The sequence below is a fragment of the Hyperolius riggenbachi genome, chromosome 12 (assembly GCF_040937935.1).
Source record: "Hyperolius riggenbachi isolate aHypRig1 chromosome 12, aHypRig1.pri, whole genome shotgun sequence".
NCBI lineage: Eukaryota > Metazoa > Chordata > Amphibia > Anura > Hyperoliidae > Hyperolius > Hyperolius riggenbachi.
Genome location: NC_090657.1, coordinates 52,907,535 through 52,929,342, shown reverse-complemented (window position 1 = coordinate 52,929,342; position 21,808 = coordinate 52,907,535). Strand labels below are relative to the sequence as shown.

The window sequence follows — 21,808 nt, the reverse complement described above, 5'->3', positions numbered from 1 at the left end:
AAAATATCTCTAGAGTGTACTTATCTTTTCATGAGCTTATTCTGTTTGGCACTAAGAAGCACATTTTAAAATAGATACAGTAGAATCCCTTTATAGTAAACTCCAAGGGACTAGGAAAAATAGTTTGCTAGATCAGAACTGGTCATGGAGAACTCTCAGTAAAGTAGTAAAGTAGCCAAACTAGACCCCCCCTCACCTTCTTTCCATCAGTATAGATAGCCTGATACTGCCTTGAATTTTTGGCAGCCTCCATACACCCCTTTCTTCAGGTTCCCTTTAACATCAAATCATCGGGAAGCTTCTAAACAGGGCAAAACAAACGCTGCAAAGGAATGCCTCCACAGATGTAGGAATATAATTGGAGGCGTGTTTTAAATAGCATGACATCAATTCAGGATAATGTTTTGGTACTGTTGATTTCTTACACTATGTTGTTTTCCTCCAGCTGCTCGATGAAGCTCTGAAGATCTGCAATTATATCTTCACCTTAATTTTTGTCCTGGAATCCGGGTGCAAAATGATTGCTTTTGGCTTCCGTCGTTTTTTCAAAGATAGGTAACTGACTATTCACCTTTTGTTTTATGAAGTGCATGTTTATTACACAGTACTATACAGCAAATACTTAGGGGATGTATTCATTTACAGCAGTGGGCTTTTGGTGCTCAATATGGGAAAAGTATTCTTAGGAAATCATACAGGCGATTATTCAATTAGGGTTTCATCTTCGTTTTCTTATAAGAGGTAATGTTTCTTCTTCTCTTCAGAATAACTTTGCATGTGAAAAACAACCAAAAATTAGCTTTAAAAAGTAATGTGAAACCTCTTAGTTTTTTTTTTTTTTTTTTTGCTTGCTGGTGGCACCTATGGAAGCTGACATATTTATTTCTATTTAACCCTCTAGCAGCCAATTTATTTACAAATGCTCCAGGCCAATTTATTTTAGCACATTTTTTTTATTTCTTTGTTACATTTCTCTACTTCTAAGTAGTACTGCTGTAATGTATATTTATGGCCACTTGTCACTAGGGGGCAGTGTGATAAAATAACAGAGGACTTCTGCTTTCAGTTTCTGTATTTTCTGCTAGTAGAGAGAGAGCAAAACATTCCAAGAATGTACTGTGGTGAAAAGCAGAGCACTTCTCTCAAACAAGATAACTCTATTAAAGCTGCAAATGGGATAAACAATACCAGTTGCCTGGCAGTGCTGCTGATCTTTCTATTCAGTAAGATCTAAATCACACACCTGAAACAAGCATGCAGCCAATCTTGTCAGATATGTCATAGATATCAGATCTGCATGCTTGTTGAGGGTCTATGGCTAAATGTATTAGAGGCAGAGGATCAGCAGGACAGCCAGGCAATGTGCATTAATTAAAAGGAAACAAACATGTCAGCCTCCATATCCCTCTCACCTCAGGTTCCCTTTAAAATACATTTTATTAATAAGGTGTAAAAATATAACCTGAAAGAAAACACTGGAAAAAAAATTGAATGGGGTCATTGTGAGTTCAGAAGTGGTCATATGCAACACAGTTTTTAAGCACAGGCTAATTAAATTGCTGCTCAGGGAAGCATTTGATTGAGGGGTTGCACAATAATCAAGAAAAGACTACTATTGTTATTCTACAAAGCTGTTGATTACACAATTTAAAGAGAACCTGAACTGAAAATAAAAAGTCAAAATAACCATACACGGGTCATACTTACCTCCTGTGTAGTCTACTCATCAATCTCTTTCTCCTCTCCTGCGTCCCATTTGTCCACTGTGGCAAATGGAATTCTCCGTCCTCCATTTTCAAAATGGCCATTACCCCATAACAGCTTCCTGGTCAGTACACTGTTAAACTGTAATATCGCCCACTTGAGCCATAGGGAAACATGGATATTATCTTGCACATTCAGTTGTAACTGACTGCTGCTGATATATAACTGACAGCAACTGGTATATTTCAGTTCTGCCAAAATATTGTCAGAACTGAAAGGGATCACTGTAAGAAGAAATTGTGAGCTTCTGAGAGGAACTGACGGTGAGGTAAGTATGTAATATTCATTTGCAGCTACGTCGTGTTTATTTTTAAGAATTTTACTCACTTCAGGTTCCCTTTAAGATATTGGCCTCAATTCACTAAGCTTATCTCCTGTCCTTAATAACGTTTCTAGAGTTATCACCATGGTGATGAGGCATGTAGTATTCAGGAAATATTTTACCTCAGGTAAACTTAAAGTTAACTCTTCGTTAACTCTTTAATCCTTAAAATAACTCCAGAATTCTAAAGTTAAAGACAGGCTGTTAATTAACTGCGTGTGAAAATAACTACAGAGGAGGTAACTCTCTCACTGTGTTGGCGAGTTTTCTCTTGCCTTATTATCTCCAGCATGACCTTAGTGAATTGAGGCCATTATTTGATACGTTTTGGGCAAAACCTATCTTTACAGGCTAAAGGCTAACTTATCTTACAGGCTAAACTCTCTAAATACATACAGGGTGCATTTCTCTCTGTTTTCCTCCTGTCCTGTGCAAGAGTTCAGGTCCCTTTAATGTACTGCTTATTTTACAGATTACTGTCCCTCCCACAGCAAACATCACCTAGGCAACAAGCTTATATTACTGTGTAAACTCTTCAAAGGATGGGTGGGGGGATTCCATTAAGGTACATACACAAGTCAGATTTTTCCAAACGACCTTTCGTTAAGACGTCTGAACGGACGGTCGTTTGGACGTGAAATTGGGCGTGTGTACAAACGGTCGTTCAGCTGATAAGACTGGATTTGACTGATCCGCCAAGCGGATCCGCTGAACGACCTTTTGTACACGCCTGATTTGACGTCCAAACGACAGACGTCCAAATGACCGGTCGTTTGGAAAAATCCGACGCGTATACGCACCTTTACCTTCCAGTCATAGTGTCCGCATCTTATCAGAAATGGGATGTTTATGTTATTTGCATTTTGAGATAAGCTTGTTACTGTAGCTTAAAATAGACTTCCTGCAATCAAGTTGGCACTTAACACTTCAGCAAAGGCACACCGACCAGCTATACATATTTGAGAAAAAAAGGGTGTTACATTCACAGTATATTTGGGGAACAAACTATTTTTAGGCAGTTTTATGTTTTTGGATGTTACAAACCCCTTTAACATACAGTATAGTCTGACAGAGGGTGTTTTGCCAACAAAAATTGCCAGACACAGCCCTGGTCACACGTCCAGCACTGCAGCCTCTTCCTCCTCACCTTCCAGGCTCTATGGGGAGGCATTGGTTGATGACATTAGCATCCATTCACCTTTATGTGGCCAGGAAAGGGGAGTTTGGGACAGCTACAGTAAAACCAAGAAGCCAACATCAGCAGTCATGTGACCACTCCTAAACCTTCAAATAAGAGGGGACACTTAACAACCAGGAATTACCACTCACTGCAGCTAATTTACGATCAGTATGGGCATACTACTCTGCAGTAACGAGTAACAGCTTTTACTTGTACATACTGGAGGTGACGTGTCACTATTTTAAAATGGAGCTAAAATCTATTACGCACATATGTATCAAGAATTCATTTTAAGAACCACACTAAAATTTCAGGACAATTCTTCTCTTTAAAGAGAAACTCCGACCAAGAATTGAACTTTATCCCAATCAGTAGCTGATACACCCTTTTACATGAGAAATCTATTCATTTTCACAAACCGACCATCAGGGGGCGCTGTATGACTGATATTGTGGTGAAACCCCTCCCACAAGAAGCTCTGAGTACCGAGGTACTCTCGGCAGTTTCCTGTCTGTGAACTCTGTTACATTGTGGGAAATAGCTGTTTACAGCTGTTTCCAACTGCCAAAACAGAAAGCAGCAGCTACATCACTTGCAGCAGTAAAAATGTCACCATGTAATAAATGTCAGAATATAAATCGGGGATTAAAATATTTTACAATGGGCAAACATTGACTAAATCATTTATACATAATTATTGTAAAAATGAAGCACTTTTTTTATTACATTATTTTCACTGGAGTTCCTCTTTAAATTACAAAGTGACTTATCAGTTACTGTATGTATCTGAGATCATTTTTTTGACAAAGGTTGCATTATTTTTTTCCAAATAAAATCATAACATGCATCTCTCAATACATTGTTGAATTATACTTTAAATCACACAATTTAAAAAATTACTTTTTCCTTAATAATATTTCCGTCACAACTATTTTTCACATTTTAAATTCTCCTTTTACAGATGGAACCAGTTAGACTTGGCAATTGTTCTTCTGTCCATTATGGGAATCACGCTGGAAGAGATTGAAGTCAATGCATCACTACCTATAAATCCGACCATTATTCGCATTATGAGAGTTCTCCGAATTGCCAGAGGTGTGTGGTTACTCAAACCATGTGACTGTTCGATGGAAAGGTGCAGACCACGTGACTGTGCTAAGGAGAGGAGTGAACCATGTGACTGCTCTAGGGAAAGTTGCACATCATGTGACTGCTCTGACTGTTAGGAGAGGAGTGGACCATGTTCCTACTCTGAGTAGAGGAGCGAACCATGTGGCTGCCCTACTGAGAGGAGCTGACTGTGTGTCTGCTCTAAGGAGAGTAGCGGACTGCTCCACGGGAGAGAGGTGCAGACTATATGACTGTTCTGAGGAGAGGAGTGGACCTTGTGACTGCTCTGAGGAGTGGAACAGACCATGTGACTGCCCTAATGAGAGGTGCGGACCATGTGATTGCTCTAGGGAGAGGAGCAAACCATGTGAATAGTGCTGTCAGAAAAGCCAACAACATGATTATTGTAATGAAAGGAAGAGGTTGTGTGATTGTTCAGAGGCTTAGGTAGGGGAGCAGACTGTGTGAATGTTCTAGGTAGGGGGGCAGACTGTGTCCGTGTTCTAGGCAGAGGAAAAGAAGAGTTTGTGTGATTGTTCAGTGGTTTAGGTAGGGGAGCAGACTGTGTGAGTGTTCTAGGTAGGGAAGCAGACTGTGTCCGTGTTCTAGGTAGAGGAGCAGACCGTGTGAGTGACCTAGGTAGAGGAGCAGACCATGTGAATGACCTTGGTAGAGGAGCAGACCGTGTGAGTGACCTAGGTAGAGGAGCAGACCGTGTGAATGACCTAGGTAGAGGAGCAGACCGTCTGAGTGATCTAGGTAGAGGAGAGGACCGTGTGAGTGATCTAGGTAAGGGAGCAGACTGTGTGAATGTTCTAGGTAGAGAAGCAGACCGTGTGAGTGATCTAGGTAGAAGAGCAGACCGTGTGAGTGACCTAGGTAGAGGAGCAGACCGTGTGAGTGACCTAGGTAGAGGAGCAGACCGTGTGAGTGATCTTGGTAGAGGAGCAGACCGCGTGAGTGATCTTGGTAAAGGAGCAGACCGTGTGAGTGATCTTGGTAGAGGAGCAGACCGTGTGAGTGATCTTGGTAGAGGAGTAGACCGTGTGAGTGACCTAGGTAAAGGAGCAGACCATGTGAGTGATCTTGGTAGAGGAGCAGACCGTGTGAGTGACCTAGGTAGAGGAGCAGACCGTGTGAGTGACCTAGGTAGAGGAGCAGACCGTGTGAGTGATCTTGGTAGAGGAGCAGACCGTGTGAGTGACCTAGGTAGAGGAGCAGACCGTGTGAGTGACCTAGGTAGAGGAGCAGACCGTGTGAGTGATCTAGGTAGAGGAGCAGACTGTGAGAGGCATCTAGGTAGGCGCGCAGACCGTGTGAGTGATTTAGGTAGAGGAGCAGACCATGTGAGTGTTCTAAGTAGGGGATCAAGCGGTGTGCGTGTTCTAGGTCAGTGTTTCTCAACATTATATTGGTATCTACCTTTTAAAACCCTGTACCAACCAAGTACCCCCTGAGATAGTAAATATTATTACAAGTACGCCTTGACGTATTTTCTAAACTCTAAATTTGTTATTCTCGGTTAAGTACTGTATATCGAGCCCGAGTACCCCCTGGTGCCATCAGACCCGGGGTACGAGTACCACACGTTGAAAACCTAGGCTCTTGGTGGAGGAGCAGAGGGTTCTAGGCAGAAGATCAAACCACGTGACTGCAGCAGATGAAGGCACAGCCAGTATAATTGCTGTTGGCAGAGGAGAGGATTATGTGTGAGTGACTTCATTTTGGTTATTAATAAAAACTGTTCTACATTTATTTTTATTTTTTAGTTTTAAAGCTACTGAAGATGGCTGTTGGGATGAGGGCTTTGTTGGACACCGTTCTTCAAGCTCTTCCCCAGGTAAATGCAATCATATTATACACCTTTGCATCTTAAAGTGAACCTTAAGTGAACAAAATAAATTGAGTTTTACTCACCTGGGGCTTACCTCAGCCCCCTGTAGCTGATGAGTAAAACTCAATTTATTTTGTTCACGTAAGTGCCTCTTTAAAGTGAACCAGAGACGAAGCACCCTCATGTATTTTACCATATATATCAGTGGGAACATTAGAGAAACACCTACCCTGCTCTCTGTTTCATTTTTAACTGTTCAGCTTGCTTCTTATCAGCCCTGATAAAATCCCAGACTGAGCATTCAGTCTAGCTTTGCTCAGTTAGAATGTATATTTCTAACAGAGTAAAATGCACTAGCAATTTATTTTTTTCTGTGCTGCTTTTACTTACAGTAAGTGGTAAAAAGCTGACAGATCTGACAGATTTTGGACTAGTCCATCTTCTCAGTATTACCTTTATGCTTTACAAAAGCACTATACATCGATATCAGTCAGCTTCCCTACTTGTTTGCATGCACTTTTGACAGTTAGACTGAGCAACTGACATCCAATAGGTGCTTTGGCAAATAAAGAAATAACTGAGAATCCCTTATGGAGAGATGGACTAGTCCAAAACCTGACAGATCTGTCAGATTTTCACTGCCTACTTGCAAGTGACAGAGACATAGTCACTACTCCCTACTTCCATACTCTGGGATGTATATGTATTTAAAAAAATTAATTTTGTTTGTAATAGTTGTCCTTTAAGGACAGGTTTTTCCTTAATTAGTGAAAATGAAAGGACTATGGAGGCCACCATATAATAAGGCCTGACATTAACACCCAAAGTGGTCTGGACCTACATAAACAGTGCCAATGTCTGTGTTTATTGAACATATTTTCAGAGGCCAGCCTATTCTCTTCCTCAGGACACAGTGATATTCCAGGTACAATTCTGCCTCATTCTTGGAATGGGTTCCAGAAGACATTGGAAGTATTTAATTCAGATCCTTGTCCATGGTGATTTCATCACACGATTTCTACAGATTTGTCATCAGGGCATTCATACTGCGAATGTGGGAGCACTCTTCCACATCTCACACCACCACCAGGCTGGACTGCTGATGCACTCAAGTTGGGTGGGCTCCATGGATTTTTGTTGTTGATGCCAAAGTTTTATGTCACCATCTGTATGCCTCAGCAGAAAGTCAATAGATCAGGCTACATTTTCTGAGTCTTGGTGTCCAGCTTGGGAAACGTGTTCCCACCATAGTCTCTGCTCTCGGATCTTGGCTTACAGTAGTGGAACCTATGATGCATCTGTTGCCTATCCATACACCACACTGATTTCCAATAGATTTTAGTAAGAAGTCTGCCAGGAATGAGCCTAGCAACACCGCCTCCGCCTCTTGCCTGGCCACCACCCAAATATAAATGACCCACATTCCTGGTGCCTGTGCTTTGTAAATTCTCACCTGTTCACTGGCAAGACTCCCGGCCTCCTCCACCATCACCGCGAGTGCTTGCACCATGTGGCGCATGTGTGATATCACACATGCGCACCTGGTGCCATGTGATACAGTCACCCGTGGTAATGGGTGTGATGGAGGAGGAGGCCTGGAGTTGCACCAGCAGACAGGTGAGAATTTACAGAACACTGCCACCCAGGGGGGCATTTGACACTTGGGGGACATCGTCCAGGGGTTCGTCACGTAAAATTTTGGTTGCTGTGTACCCAATCGAGCACGTGCATCCAAAATTTTCCAGCATGTCCAATCAATGCTTTCGACCAACATTGGTCCGAAATTAATCGAAACATTGGGTGAACATGTTGTACTGATTATCATCCAATTCAATAACATTATCTAATCAAATGGTGGATCATTCCTCAAATTCGGTAGATGTATGTCCAGCTTTAGACTTTCTGTCAGTTCAAATCAGACTGACCTCTCTCAGGAACAAGGTATTTTTGTTCACAGAACTGACCCTGACCAGATATTTTTTCATGACATCCTAAATAAACCTTAGAGACTTTTGTCCATAAGAATCCCAGGAGATCAGGAGGTCTTCCCTATTTTGGTCTTGATGTAAATATTTATTGGAGATCTTGGGCTGCATCTTTGACATTAGGCATTGCACTACCGTCACATGATTGGCAGCAGGTGTTTCTAATAAAGTGCTCAGTGAGGGTGTATTTGTTATGGGCAATGACTCTAGTGTTCATGTCCTCCTCTCCACAGGTGGGGAACCTCGGCCTCCTCTTCATGCTGCTCTTCTTCATCTTTGCAGCGCTGGGAGTTGAGTTGTTTGGTGATTTAGGTAAGTACTCAGAACCACCCAGGAGGTTATGTGTCACCACAGTGTAATATGTAGGCCTGACATTTGTGTCTGTACACAGAGTGCAATGACACCCATCCATGTGAGGGTCTTGGTCGCCACGCTACCTTTAGGAACTTTGGAATGGCTTTTCTAACTCTCTTCCGAGTATCTACTGGGGATAACTGGAATGGAATTATGAAGGTAAAAATTGAATGTAACTTAAAAATCTCAAGTTTGATGTTATTGTGGCTATTAGTACGACCTGGCTAAGTATCTGCACAGCATTTGCATATGAACAACAGAAAAAAAAAAACGTACACACAAGTGCTCTAAAGGTGGCCATACACTGACAGATGGCTGCCCAACATGATAGATCACTCTTTGATCGAAATCTGAACAGAACGGGTTCTATTCCTGCCACACACTACAATTCCATCTGCTGTACACAGAGCCTTGTGCCCGTATCTGTACCAACTCCTGGGTGTCTGCCTCTTTTCCTTTGGAAAGAGGAACGAGACAGGGCTGCCCTCTTTCGCCCCTACTATATGCCTTACCAGCAGAACCCCTTGCCTTTCATATAAGAGCAAATCCCAATATTCTTGGCCATACACAAGAAAAACTATCCATGTTTGCAGTTGACACCATCCTGTATCTGGCGGATCCGGGCCCCCCTCTCTTTCTTGCACTTGAGGTGATTCAGGAGTCTGGATATTATTTCGGTCTACAATTAAAGAAAAGTCGGTAGTCCTCCTTATTGACGAACCTTGTGCTTGTTTTCCCCAGCCCCCTTTGCCGCTTCCGATAGTGGCATCGTTTAAATATTTAGGTGTCACTATTCAGCTTGACCCCAAATAGTATTTGGAAAATAAGGTGTATCCACTCCTTTAACTGGTTCACGACGACAAAATTAGATCCTGGACTAACCTTCCCTTGTTTGTGGCAGAGAGAGTGAACTTGGTGAAAATGGTTCTCTTTCCCAAAATTATGTAGGTTACTGACCCATCGTTCCCCCTATATAACTCACCTAAAACTTCTTTAAAGGACATCCGAGGTGAAAATAAACGGATGAGAAAAACAATTGTATCTATCCTCCTCCTAAAATGACTTTTTTTTATATATACCACAGTTTTATTTTATATTTAAATCTAGTTTTCAAGTTTTTACTGTTTCATTGTCTCTGCTGAAAGATACATGCATTGACGTATGCCAGAGTTTTTCCTGCTCTCAGAAGCCATTTACAGACAGGAAAGTGTTTTATGGCTGTAATTACTTATCAGTGAAGGTTATGTTATAGTCTGACCCAGTCCGACCCGGGCAGAAACGGTCACTTGCATACATGATGTTTAACTTTTTCAGGCAGGGAAAAAAAAAAAAAGGAGCACAGCCTAGTTATTTGTGTGTTTGGCTCTATACATACACATGTCTATCTCATCATGTCACGTCACCTCGGTTGTCCTTTAAATGGCTACGATCCTTAATACTTAATTTGGTGTGGTGTAATGGGCATGCTAATCTTTGCAAAATCCTAATTGGGAAGCAGGAGTGACCCTGCCCTCATTTCACAAATACTATATATCGGGGCAGTTACATCATTTAAAGCGGACCCAAACCAAACATTTTTTTTATTCAAAATATTTAGTTGCACCACTCTGACACATAAAAATATAAATAAACACTCCTTCAAGCCTATGAACATTTCAGTGCATGGTTTTCACCTCCTCTTTGCATAACTAGGGTTATACAGGTGGCAGCCATTAGCAATTCCTCCTTTGCTGGACACCATCTACTCCACCAGTTTGCCGGGAAAATCCTGGCAATATGAAAGGAAGGGAGGGGTTTCTCCAATAAATGTAAAATATTTTATATTTGTCATCATGCAGCTGAAAAAAAGGCTGCTATTTATTATCATAATTTAGAAAATAGATTTGATTTCTGGAATCTTGTATTTTTAGTTTGAGTCCACTTTAACAGTCTGGTTTTCCGCTGGCTCTACCTACAACCCTGAGTTATAAGGATAGATCTTCAACGTGCCTCCTTTGCACTAGACCTACTGCGCTGTACTCTCCCCTGTAGCCAGTCAGCACATTCCCTCCTAGACCAAGCAACTAAAGTATGGCAGTGGATGCTCAAATTCTTTCCAGATGCTAGAATAGAATTCTACTCTCCCATATGGGATAACCCCAAACTAGCTGAATTCTCTAGTGTCCCAGACCCTTATCTTCGGATCTCAAGGGGCATTGTCTTTCTTGGTCAACTCTTAGATAAGGGAAGACTTATCACCTTTGCTGGCCTAGCTTCTAGATTTGGGCTGACACTCTCATATTATTTTAGATATGCCTAGCTCTCTCATGCCTGTAAGGCTCAATTTGGACCTAACCCTGTTACCACTTATACATCGGTCATTCTGGATGCCTTCAAAAATGGTCAATATAAACATATGGTTGGGGAATTTTATTCATAAAGTCTGTCATGTACACTAGTCCTTGTAAAACTAGATGGATTGACTGTGGTCTCTCCATCAATGATGAAGACTGGGATGATGTCCTCCAAGCAGTTAGACTGGTCTCCCCCTGTGTAAGAGAACGACTTACCCAGTTGTATATCATTCACCGAGCCTATCTCACTCCTCTCAAACTGGCTAGGTTTGACTGAAACGCCTCTTCCGACTGCCCTGAATGTTTATGAATGTTTATCCTCGACCCCCACATTTTTCCATTTAATATGGGATTGTCCTCCTGTTATGGCCCACTGGAAACAGATAGTACAGTTTTTGCATGACAGAATGGGATGTCCTGTTAAGCTGGACCCGATCATATGTATCCTAGGTCTAATCACACCAAGTTATTTATGTCTCAGTCCTTATTTCTTGCCAGACAAGAAATAGCGCAAGAATGGCTCTCAGCTGAGGTTCCTACCCTTCAAAGTTGGATCTCTAGAGTTGACTGTGCTCTTCCATATAAAAAGCTGTTCTATCTACATAGAAAGGCTCCCGCTAAATTTCACTTAGTGTGGGATAAATGGATTGAGAGATAATCTCCATTTATTGAGCTTTATCTATTTCTTAACCACGGCACATTTTCACTGTACCATTTGCATGTATTCATTCTATTTTGTATGACGTAATATAGTTTCTAATATCTGTTACCTACAACTTCAATTAATAATGCCCCTCCAGAGTACTCTCGGCAGTGTGCACTCACCTATTCGGCCTGAGCGCTCACTCTTGTGTCCTTCTGTTTCCATCCTCAAACATCGGTGGCACGTACTGTACGTACTATTGTTACATGCTGCTGGGTCACGGAAAACAGGCAACCAGTAGGGATGGTGACAGAAGGACCCAGGAGGGAACCCACCAGCCGGACAGGTGAGAGCGCTCTACTGCAAGTACTCAGCAGTAGCCCCCCAGTATAGATAACCAGATCTGCTCCCAGTATTAAAGAGAATCTGAAGTAAAAATAACATACTCCCCAAGGAGAGGGAAGACTCTGAGTCTTATATAGAGCCTTCCCGTTTTCCTCACGGACCCCACGTTCCAGCGCAGGATCCCTGGTTCAAATTTCCCACCGGGGGAGGCTTCGGGAGCACTCGGGCTCCCGAAGACGGGTGGCTCTACTGCACACATGTGAGGGCGATAGCGAGTACGCATTACGGAGTGGCCCATCTTCAGAAGCCCAAGTGCTCCCGAAGACTTCCAAAGCCCACCAGACGTGGAAGAGAGCAGTCTCCAACCAATCGGAGAAGCCTGCGGGGAATCTCATTGACAGTCAGGTGACCGGGAAGGCTCTATAGGACCCAGAGCCTTCCCTCTAGTTAGGGATGTTTTTTATTTTTATTTTCACTTCAAACTCTCTTTAAGCATCCTTTTCCCCCAGTATAGATAGCCAGATGTGCCCCCAGTATTAAGCATCCTCCCTTCCCAGTATAGATAGCCGGATTTGTACCCCCAGAATAAGGCAACTCTCCTTCCTAGTATAGACAGATAGGCCCAAGTATTAGGCAGCCTCCCTTCCCAGTATAGGTAGCCAGATTTGTACCCACAGAATAAGGTAGCTCCCCTCCCTAGTATAGACACATGGGCCCCCAGTATTGCAGTCACAGGGACCCTAGTCTGTCAGCAGTCACCAGGTCCAGGAGCCTCCAATATCTTATGTTGCATGAGGCCCTAATCTACCATCAGTTACAGGAACCCCAGCAGTCACCCGAGCCAACATATGTTCCAGAATTCCTGTCAGCAATCACAGGTAGTTCTCCAAACCTCTGTCAGCATTCACAGGTGGCCCCAAGTATCCATGAGTGGTTAGCAAGCTCAGGGCAGCTCCAAAATCTGGAATACACATATTTGAGGGGCGCCAGAAAGCTAGAACAGCACTGAAAAGTTTGGACACTGTGGGGGATGCTGGAACTTGCACTTAAAGGGGAACTTCAGTCTAAACAAACATACTGTCATTAAGTTACATTAGTTATGTTAATTAGAATAGATAGGTAATATAATCTCTTACCCACCCCGTTTTAAAAGAACAGGCAAATGTTTGTGATTCATGGGGGCTGCCATCTTTGTCATGGGGGCAGCCATCTTTTTGGTTGAAAGGAGGTGACAGGGAGCAGGAGACACAGTCCCAACTGGCCTGTGTCCTGATCACCCCTCCCAGCTGCGCACACTAGGCTTCAAATGTCAGATTCAAAATGTAAAGAAAAAAAAATGCACCAAAACAGCAGAACGAGAACAACAACATCAGAAATCCCATCATGCTTTGCACAGCATTAGGGGAAAAATGCCCGGGCAGTTTTTTTCTGTGCAGCTAAAAATGAGGCTTGTATAAGAGAAAAAATGTTCTGATGCTGTGAAACAGTTAAAGAAACACCAAGCCTTTCCAGTGCTGCTGAGTAAATTTTTAGTCTGGAGGTTCACTTTAAGAAAGTCTTCATGAAAGACAATCAGATGGAGTATTTTTAGAAAATAGCCTTAGAGTTTTTGATGTATACTACTGTATTTTAGTGGGACTACTTATTTTTATTTAGGAAGGTTGGGATCTCAGGTGCTACTGAATGAATCGGAGTGTGGACAATTTTATAGTGCTTTGATTTACCTCTGCAGTTGTGCTTGTATATATTGGGTTGTTTTCATTCCTTTAACCTCTACACCTGACATTAGGACACGTTGAGGGATTGTAACGAGGAATCGACATGCTACAACACAGTCATCTCGCCCATGTACTTCGTCTCCTTTGTGCTGACCGCACAGTTTGTCCTGGTCAATGTGGTCATCGCTGTGCTGATGAAGCACCTGGAGGAGAGCAACAAAGAGGCCAAGGAAGAGGCGGAGCTGGAGGCTGAGATGGAGCTGGAGTTTCAGATCCAGAATATGCAGGCTCCGGACAATGACTCCTACCTGTGGGCGGGGCGAGATCTGGGCTATGCCCAGGACAACCCATATGGATATTTGAACTCGGTGAAGGATAAGGTGGATTCCCAGCTGTCTTTAGTTCATCCGATGGTAAGAACTCACAGCCTTAATGGACATGGCATGAGAAGCATATGGTGGCTGCCATATTACCAGTTGCCTGGCTATCCTGCTGGTCCCTTTGGCTGCAGAAGTGTCAGTGTCATGCAGCTAATCCAGTCTGACTTCAGTTAGGTTCTGACCACTCTGGGTGTTAAAGGAGAACTGTAGAGAGAGGTGTATGGAGGCTGCCATATTTATTTCCATTTAAGCAAAACCAGTTACCTGGCTATCCTGCTGATCTCTGCCTCTAATACTTTTAGCCATAGACCCTGAACAAGCATGCAGCAGATCAGGTGTTTCTGACAATTTTGACAGATATGGCAAGATTAGCTGCATGCTTGTTTCTGGTCTTATTCAGAGACTACTGCATAGAAATAGACCAGCAGGGCTGCCAGGCAACTGGTATTGCTTAAAAGGAAATAAATATGGCAGCCTCCATATACCTCTTACTACAGTTCTCCTTTAATGTCAGGCCTTATATGGTGGCCTACATAGTCCTTTCACTCATCTCTTTATGGAAAAACATGTCCTTTAAAGGGAACCTTAACTGAGAGGGATATGGATGTTTCCTTGTAAACAATACCCGTCGCATGGCAGTCCTGCTGATCTTATTGGCTGCAGTAGTTGCTCAATCACAGACCTGAAACAAGCATGCAGCTAATCCAGTCTGACTCCAGTCAGAGCACCTGATCTGCATACTTGTTCAGGGGCTGTGGCTAAAAGTATTAGATACACAGGATCAGCAGGAGAGTCAGGCAACTGGGATTATTTGAAAGGAATAATCTATATCCTCAGCTTAGGTTCACTTTAAACAAGCATGCAGCTTAATTGGGCCAGAGCACTTGATCTGCATGCTTGTTCATGGTCTGTGGTTAAAAGTGTTAGAGAGGCAGAAGATCAGCAAGACTGCCAGGCAATTTGCATTGTTTAAAAGGAAATAAAAATGTAAGCCTTTCATTTCAGGAATGCTTTAAACCGCACCTCTGGTTGGTATGCTAATGGAAAAGGCCCCTTCACAATGTGTAAGCCCTGTATGAGGAGGGTTCTGGTGTGAAGCTCCACCCCCTTGCAGGAAAAAAAAGAATCCCTTTCTATATGTGATAGAGAAAAGGGCGAGGCCTTGTTCTGCAGGGGGTGGAGCTACATGCCAGAACCCGTGTCAAATGGGGCTCCAGTGAGTCGTATTGCTAATATGATATGTTTACTTCATTATTTAAATGTAATTTATATAAATGTAAATTACAGATTTATAGTGACACACACACACATATATATATATATATATATATATATATATATATATATATATATATATATATATATATATATATATATATATATATATATTAGAAAGAGATATATCGATATATATGTATAAATAGATGGATATATATATAGATAGATAGATAGATAGATATTATTGTACATAATAATATGGTTGGACATTAGACTATGACTATGGTGGGGATTAGATTGTGAGCTCATTCGAGGACAGTGACATGACTATGTACTCTGTAAAGTGCTGCAGAAGGTATCAGTACTACCATATATAAATACACAATAATAACTGAAGCTTTAAAGCAGAACTGAAATAAACTAAAAAAAAAATAACCGTTTCACTTACCTGGTGCTTCTGCCAGCCCCCTGCGGCCGACCTGTTCCCACGCAGCCACTCACTGATGCTCCAGTCCCCCGCCGCGGATCACTTACACTTTGTGCAGTTGGAGTGCACTGTGCCTGCGCAGTGCTGGCCATGCGCATCCTTGTTCACACGATTTTCTCGTACTGTGCCTACTCCTGGCTACAGGACTGCCTACGAGGATACGTGTGGCCAGGGCACAGTGGAGATCACTTAGAAGTCTGCTTCCATTGCAAGAAGAAAAGTGAGCTGCGGCGGTGGAATCAGAGGATCAGTCCAGGACGGCACAGGGCGGCTGCAGGGGGCTGGCAGAAGCCCCTGGTAAGTGAAACTCTTATTTTTTTTAGTTTATTTCAGTTCTGCTTTACAGGGAATCTGCAGTGAAAATAAACTTATGATATAATGGCTATCATTCATGAAAGTGCTGTCGGTATGGAGAATCAGTGCGGGAAAACACCACTGGCGGTGTTTTAGACTTCTGGGTGGGCATTCATAAAAATGTATCCATGTGCGGTAGCAGTGCGGAGATTCCCCGAACTAGGCTGGCGGTAGGCTTGCGGAGACACGGAAGCTGCCGAGTTGATACATTTCTCCGTGTTCCGCTCTGCTGCAGCTGCCTGGGAGGTCTGTGTGTCTCCATTCACTTACATTGGTATCACCACATCAGAGGGAGCGGTACTTCCCGACCTCACACCGCTTGCAGTGGTCTTCATGAATTAACATTTTGCTACATTTGTTCCGATAATCAGCGCACAAGGCAGTGATTTATCACTCTGCTCGGTAGTGTCATTTTTTCATGCGGAAAGAGCCTTTATGAATGTTGACTTGCTGCTAAGTGCTCGGTAAAGTCAGCTGTTTTAACCACTTCCCGACCGCCCACTACACAGGGGCGGCGGGGAAGTGGAGCCCTGCAGGACGGCCTCACCCACAGAGGCGGCAGTCCATTTAAGGGCATGGGCGGAGCGATCGCGTCATCCGTGACGCGATCCTCCGCCCGGGATCGAAGCACGGGCATTTTGTCTCCGCTCGCCGGCCACTTAGCAGAGCCGGCGAGCGGAGGAATCCGCAGGATCAGCCAATCCCTGAGTATAAGGCACTTTGTTAGGTAAACAAAGTGCCTTATACGTGCTTCCTCCTCGCCTCGTGGTCTCATTGTTCCAGAGACCACCAGCGAGGAGGAAGCACTTGTAAGTCTCACTGCACGCAGCTTGATTTTGCCCACAGCCTCCCTGATCACCCACCCCAGGCCTCATACCCCCCCTGATCACCCCAGCAGACCCCTGCCCAGCACCCTTGCACCCCTGCAAAACCCCCACCCCCCCCACCTGCCACTAACTAGCGACGCTGCCCCTTAGTTTAGGTCCCTAACTGCCTCCTAGTCACCCCTGATCCCCCCCTCCCTACCTTTAGATCACCCCCACACCCCATCCCAGACTACCCCCCTGTATACTGTATACATTTGTATACAGCTACATTACCCTCTGATCCCCCTCTGATCCCCCTCTGATCACCTGTCTATCACCTGTCCATCAGCCCTCAGCACCCCCACCCATCAGAGCAGACCCTAACTGCCCCGCGGGGGTAACCGATCACCTGCCCAGGCCCTCGATTGCCCTCGTACCCCCCTTCTGATTACATCCCCTGCTGTTTGTTTACATCTGTCCTCCCCAGCAATCACTAACTGATCTTTGATCAGTAACCCCCTGTGTCTGCCTCTCATCAGATCAGGACTCAGTCTGCCCCGTGCAGGCTCCTGATCAACCCCCCATCCCCTCAAATCGCCCTCAGACCCCCCCCCTAATCACCGTCCAAGTGCATTGTATTTGACTGTGCTGCGCTTGTATTCGATTGTGCTGCGCTTGTATTCAATTGTGGTGTAATTGTATTTGATTGTCCCGTGATCGGCTTCGATTGCCCCGTGATTGTTTGATTGCCTGAGACCCCACTTCCCGCCACACCCAACCCCACCCTCCCCCCCACCACACCCAACCCCACCCCACCCCCCCCCCCCCCCCCACCACCACCTCCAACCACCACCTTCCGAGTGCATCAGATTTGCTTGTGCTGTGATTGGAGTCGATTGTGCTGTAATTGTATTTGATTGTCCCGTGATCGACTTCGATTGCCCCGTGATTGTTTGATTGCCTGAGACCCCACTTCCCGCCACACCCAATCCCACCCTCCCCCATCACCTTCCGAGTGCATCAGATTTGATTGGGCTGTGATTGGAGTCGATTGTGCTGTAATTGTATTTGATTGTCCCGTGATCGGCTTCGATTGCCCCGTGATTGTTTGATTGCCTGAGACCCCACTTCCCGCCACACCCAACCCCACCCTCCCCCCCACCACACCCAACCCCACCCCCCCACCCCCCACCACCTCCAACCACCACCTTCCGAGTGCATCAGATTTGCTTGTGCTGTGATTGGAGTCGATTGTGCTGTAATTGTATTTGATTGTCCCGTGATCGGCTTCGATTGCCCCGTGATTGTTTGATTGCCTGAGACCCCACTTCCCGCCACACCCAATCCCACCCTCCCCCCATCACCTTCCGAGTGCATCAGATCTGCTTGTGCTGTGATTGGAGTCGATTGTGCTGTAATTGGATTTGATTGTCCCGTGATTGTTTGATTGCCTCTGAGACCCCACTTCCCACCAACCCCAATACCTCTCAAATACTCCCTTTTTGCTAGGTAGGTGCTCTTTTTTTCTGGGTAGTCTCGGAGGAAAACCCCATAAATTTAGCAATCCAAAATGGCAAGAAGGGGGCTTTCCGATGACGAGGTATACAGGTACATGGACCAGTCGGATGAGTTCTTTTGGGAAGAATCATCCGTCGAATCTTCCGGGTCCGATTTTGAACCTGTAGAAAGCAGTGGTTCCCTGACCGATACTGATGACGAGGCTATGGTCCCGGCTAGAGCCAGGCGTACCAGACCCCAAGTCGTTAGACCGCAGGTGGCGCAGGATCCGCCTCAAGGGCAGCAGGGTGGTGCTAGCGCTGTTGATAGTTTTCTTGGTGAGGCAGGCACCAGCAGCGCAGCATCTCCTGGACTTAGTGCCAGTGCTTCCGTAGACCCTGACGAAGTGGTGAGCGTCAGCATGGAAGTTGAAACTGGTACGGTGGCAAGTGCAGTAGTACCCCCGTCGCAGCCACCAACAAGAAGACGGGCCCGTAGTACCCATAGACTCCCAGAGGTGCTGGCACAACCAGATTGGCAATCCCCTGATTCCGCCGCACCCGTAGTGCCCCCTTTCACCGCCCAGTCTGGAGTCCAGGTGGCGACAGCTCATCTAGGAACGGCCCTAGACTTTTTGCAGCTGTTCATCACCCAGGTTCTCTTGGACTTAATTGTGGTTGAGACCAACCGTAAAGCCACACAATTCATCACCGAGCACCCGGAGAGCATGTATGCCCAGCCTTTCGGGTGGAAACCAGTCCAAGTTTCCGACATTAAAATCTTTTTGGCCCTTATCCTTCACTTGGGACTAATGAAACAGAATGTACTGCGGTCGTATTGGTCTACGAACCCAGTAAATCATGTTCCCTTGTACCCTGCTGCCATGTCCAGGACACGATTTGAGTCCATCCTGCGCTTCCTGCACTTCAACGACGACAAAACCTGTCATGAAAAGGGCCACCCTGCTTATGACCGGCTCCACAAAATTCGGCCCCTCATAGACCACCTGTCATCAACATTTGCAGATGCTTATATCCCTGAACAGAACATCTGCGTAGACGAGTCCCTCTTACGCTTTACCGGGCGCCTTGGCATCAAACAGTACATCCCAAGCAAGCGCGCCCGGTATGGGGTGAAACTGTATAAGCTCTGTGAAAGGGCCACAGGCTATACATGTCGTTTTAGGGTCTATGAGGGAAAAGACTCAAAATTGGAGCCGGTCGGATGCCCTGACTACCTGGGGAGCAGTGGAAAGGTTGTGTGGGACTTGGTGTCACCCTTGTTCCAGAAGGGGTACCATCTTTTTGTGGACAATTATTACACAAGTGTGGCCCTCTTTCAGCACTTAAAGTTAGAAGGAATCCGATGCTGTGGCACTGCGCGGCCTAGTCGCCAGGGCTTCCCCCAACGGCTCGTTACCACCAGACTTTTACGGGGGCAGAGGGTCGCCTTGCGTACTGAAGACCTGCTCGCGGTGAAATGGAGGGACAAGAGGGACGTTTACTTTCTGTCCACCATTCACACAGACACGACAGTCCAAATTCAACGGGCAACTGCGGTCATTGAAAAGCCCCTTGTCGTCCACGAATATAATGTCAACATGGGAGGGGTGGACTTCAATGACCAGAGGTTAGCGCCCTATTTAGTTACCCGGAAAACAAGACGCTGGTATAAGAAAGTGTCTTTTTATCTGATTCAATTGGCAGTTTACAACAGCTTTGTTCTCTACAGTAAGGCTGGGAGAACTGGATCTTTCCTCCAATTTCAGGAAGAGATCATTATGGACATCCTGTATCCAGGAGGTGCCAGGCCCCCCCCCCCCAGATGCAACTAGCCGACTGCATGGAAGGCATTACGCCTATCAGCTTCCGTGTGCCCCAGGTCAACGCATCCGAAGAAAACGTTGCCGTGTCTGCAGCAGGGCTGGAACAAGGAGTGACACCGTTTATTATTGTCCCCGCTGTCCTGACCAGCCTGGTCTATGCGTAGGGCCGTGTTTTGAGAGGTACCACGAGCAGGTACACTATTAGAACCTAGGGAACTCCAGACACAGGAGTAGGCACACACTCAGTGGTCTTTCGCACATTGTCGCAGGGAGAGGAGAGGTAAGCTTGAAGACCAAACGGGTAAGCATAAAAATGGGAAGAAGGATCGGTTTCCATGCTTGATATTGCTGATCTGTCCTGGGTTGGCGATATAAGACGGCATGTTTGAATTTCCCTTGAGTGTGGACACCCCCGGTTTATATGTGATTTGGGCCTATGATGATGCTTTAATGCCACACAGAGTCATCTCTATTGGCAGGCATATTGCTGTATCCTACAGGCATAATGCTGTATACTAAAGTTCTGAGGCCCAGTCACATAAGTTGGTGGCTCACCCTGAGTGCAGGGTGGCACGGGGTGTCTCTCTCCTGAGGTTATCACTGCCATTGATGTGGAGGAAGATCTGCCATTGATGTGGAGCAAGGTATGTTTGCCGTTCATTTTTCCTTTCAGCCCAGAGTGCATTACTTGTATACCCAATATAAGGAGTATAGCAGAAACTCCTAATACTGGCCATACATGTAATGATTGCAGAGACCCTAAAATGCCAGGACAGACTCCACAAATGACCCCATTTTGGAAAGAGGACACCCTAAAGTATTATGTGAGGTGCACGGTGAGTTCATAAAAGATTTTAGTTTTTGTCACAAGTTAGCAGAATTTTTTTTTTTATTTTTTTTTAACAAAGTGTCATTTTCCGTTAACTTGTGACAAAAAATAAAATTTTCAATGACCTCACCATTCCCCTCATGGAATACCTTGTTGTGTATTCTTTCCAAAATGGAGTCATTTGTGGGGTTTGTTAACTGTCCTGGCAAGTGGGCGGGGTGCTAAATTTTGAGCACCCCTGTAAAGCCTAAAGGTACTCATTGGACTCTGGACCCCTTAGCGCAGTTAGGGTGCAAAAAGGTGCCACACATGTGGTATCGCCGTACTCGGGAGAAGTAGTACAATGTGTTTTGGGGTGTATTTTTACACATACCCATGCTGGGTGGGAGAAATACCTCTGTAAATGACAATCTTTTGATTTTTTTACACACAATTGTCCATTTACAGAGTTATTTCTCCCACCCAGCATGGGTATGTGTAAAAATACACCCCAAAACACATTGTACTACTTCTCCCGAGTACGGCGATACCACATGTGTGGCACTTTTTTGCACCCTAACTGCGCTAAAGGGCCCAAAGTCCAATGAGTACCTTTAGGATTTCACAGGTCATTTTGCGGAATTTGATTTCCAGACTCCTCCTCACGGTTTAGGGCCCCTAAAATGCCAGGGCAGTATAGGAACCCCACAAATGACCCCATTTTAGAAAGAAGACACCCCAAGGTATTCCGTTAGGAGTATGGTGAGTTCATAGAAGATTTTATTTTTTGTCAAAAGTTTGTGAAAAAAACAATACAAATCAATTTTCCGCTAACTTTTGACAAA

General features: G+C 44.8%; 1 protein-coding gene across 7 annotated transcripts in view; it reads left to right on the top strand.

Annotated features, from left to right (window-relative positions):
- The window catches only part of CACNA1G (calcium voltage-gated channel subunit alpha1 G), a 654,443-nt gene that overhangs the window by 593,629 nt on the left and 39,006 nt on the right, over positions 1-21,808 (top strand). For all 7 annotated transcript variants that reach the window (XM_068263037.1, XM_068263036.1, XM_068263035.1 and 4 more), the window contains 6 exons: positions 446-555; positions 4,228-4,361; positions 6,146-6,216; positions 8,429-8,507; positions 8,587-8,708; positions 13,660-14,001. In XM_068263037.1, the coding sequence (XP_068119138.1) occupies positions 446-555; positions 4,228-4,361; positions 6,146-6,216; positions 8,429-8,507; positions 8,587-8,708; positions 13,660-14,001 (858 nt within the window). The remainder of the gene's footprint in view (positions 1-445; positions 556-4,227; positions 4,362-6,145; positions 6,217-8,428; positions 8,508-8,586; positions 8,709-13,659; positions 14,002-21,808) is intronic.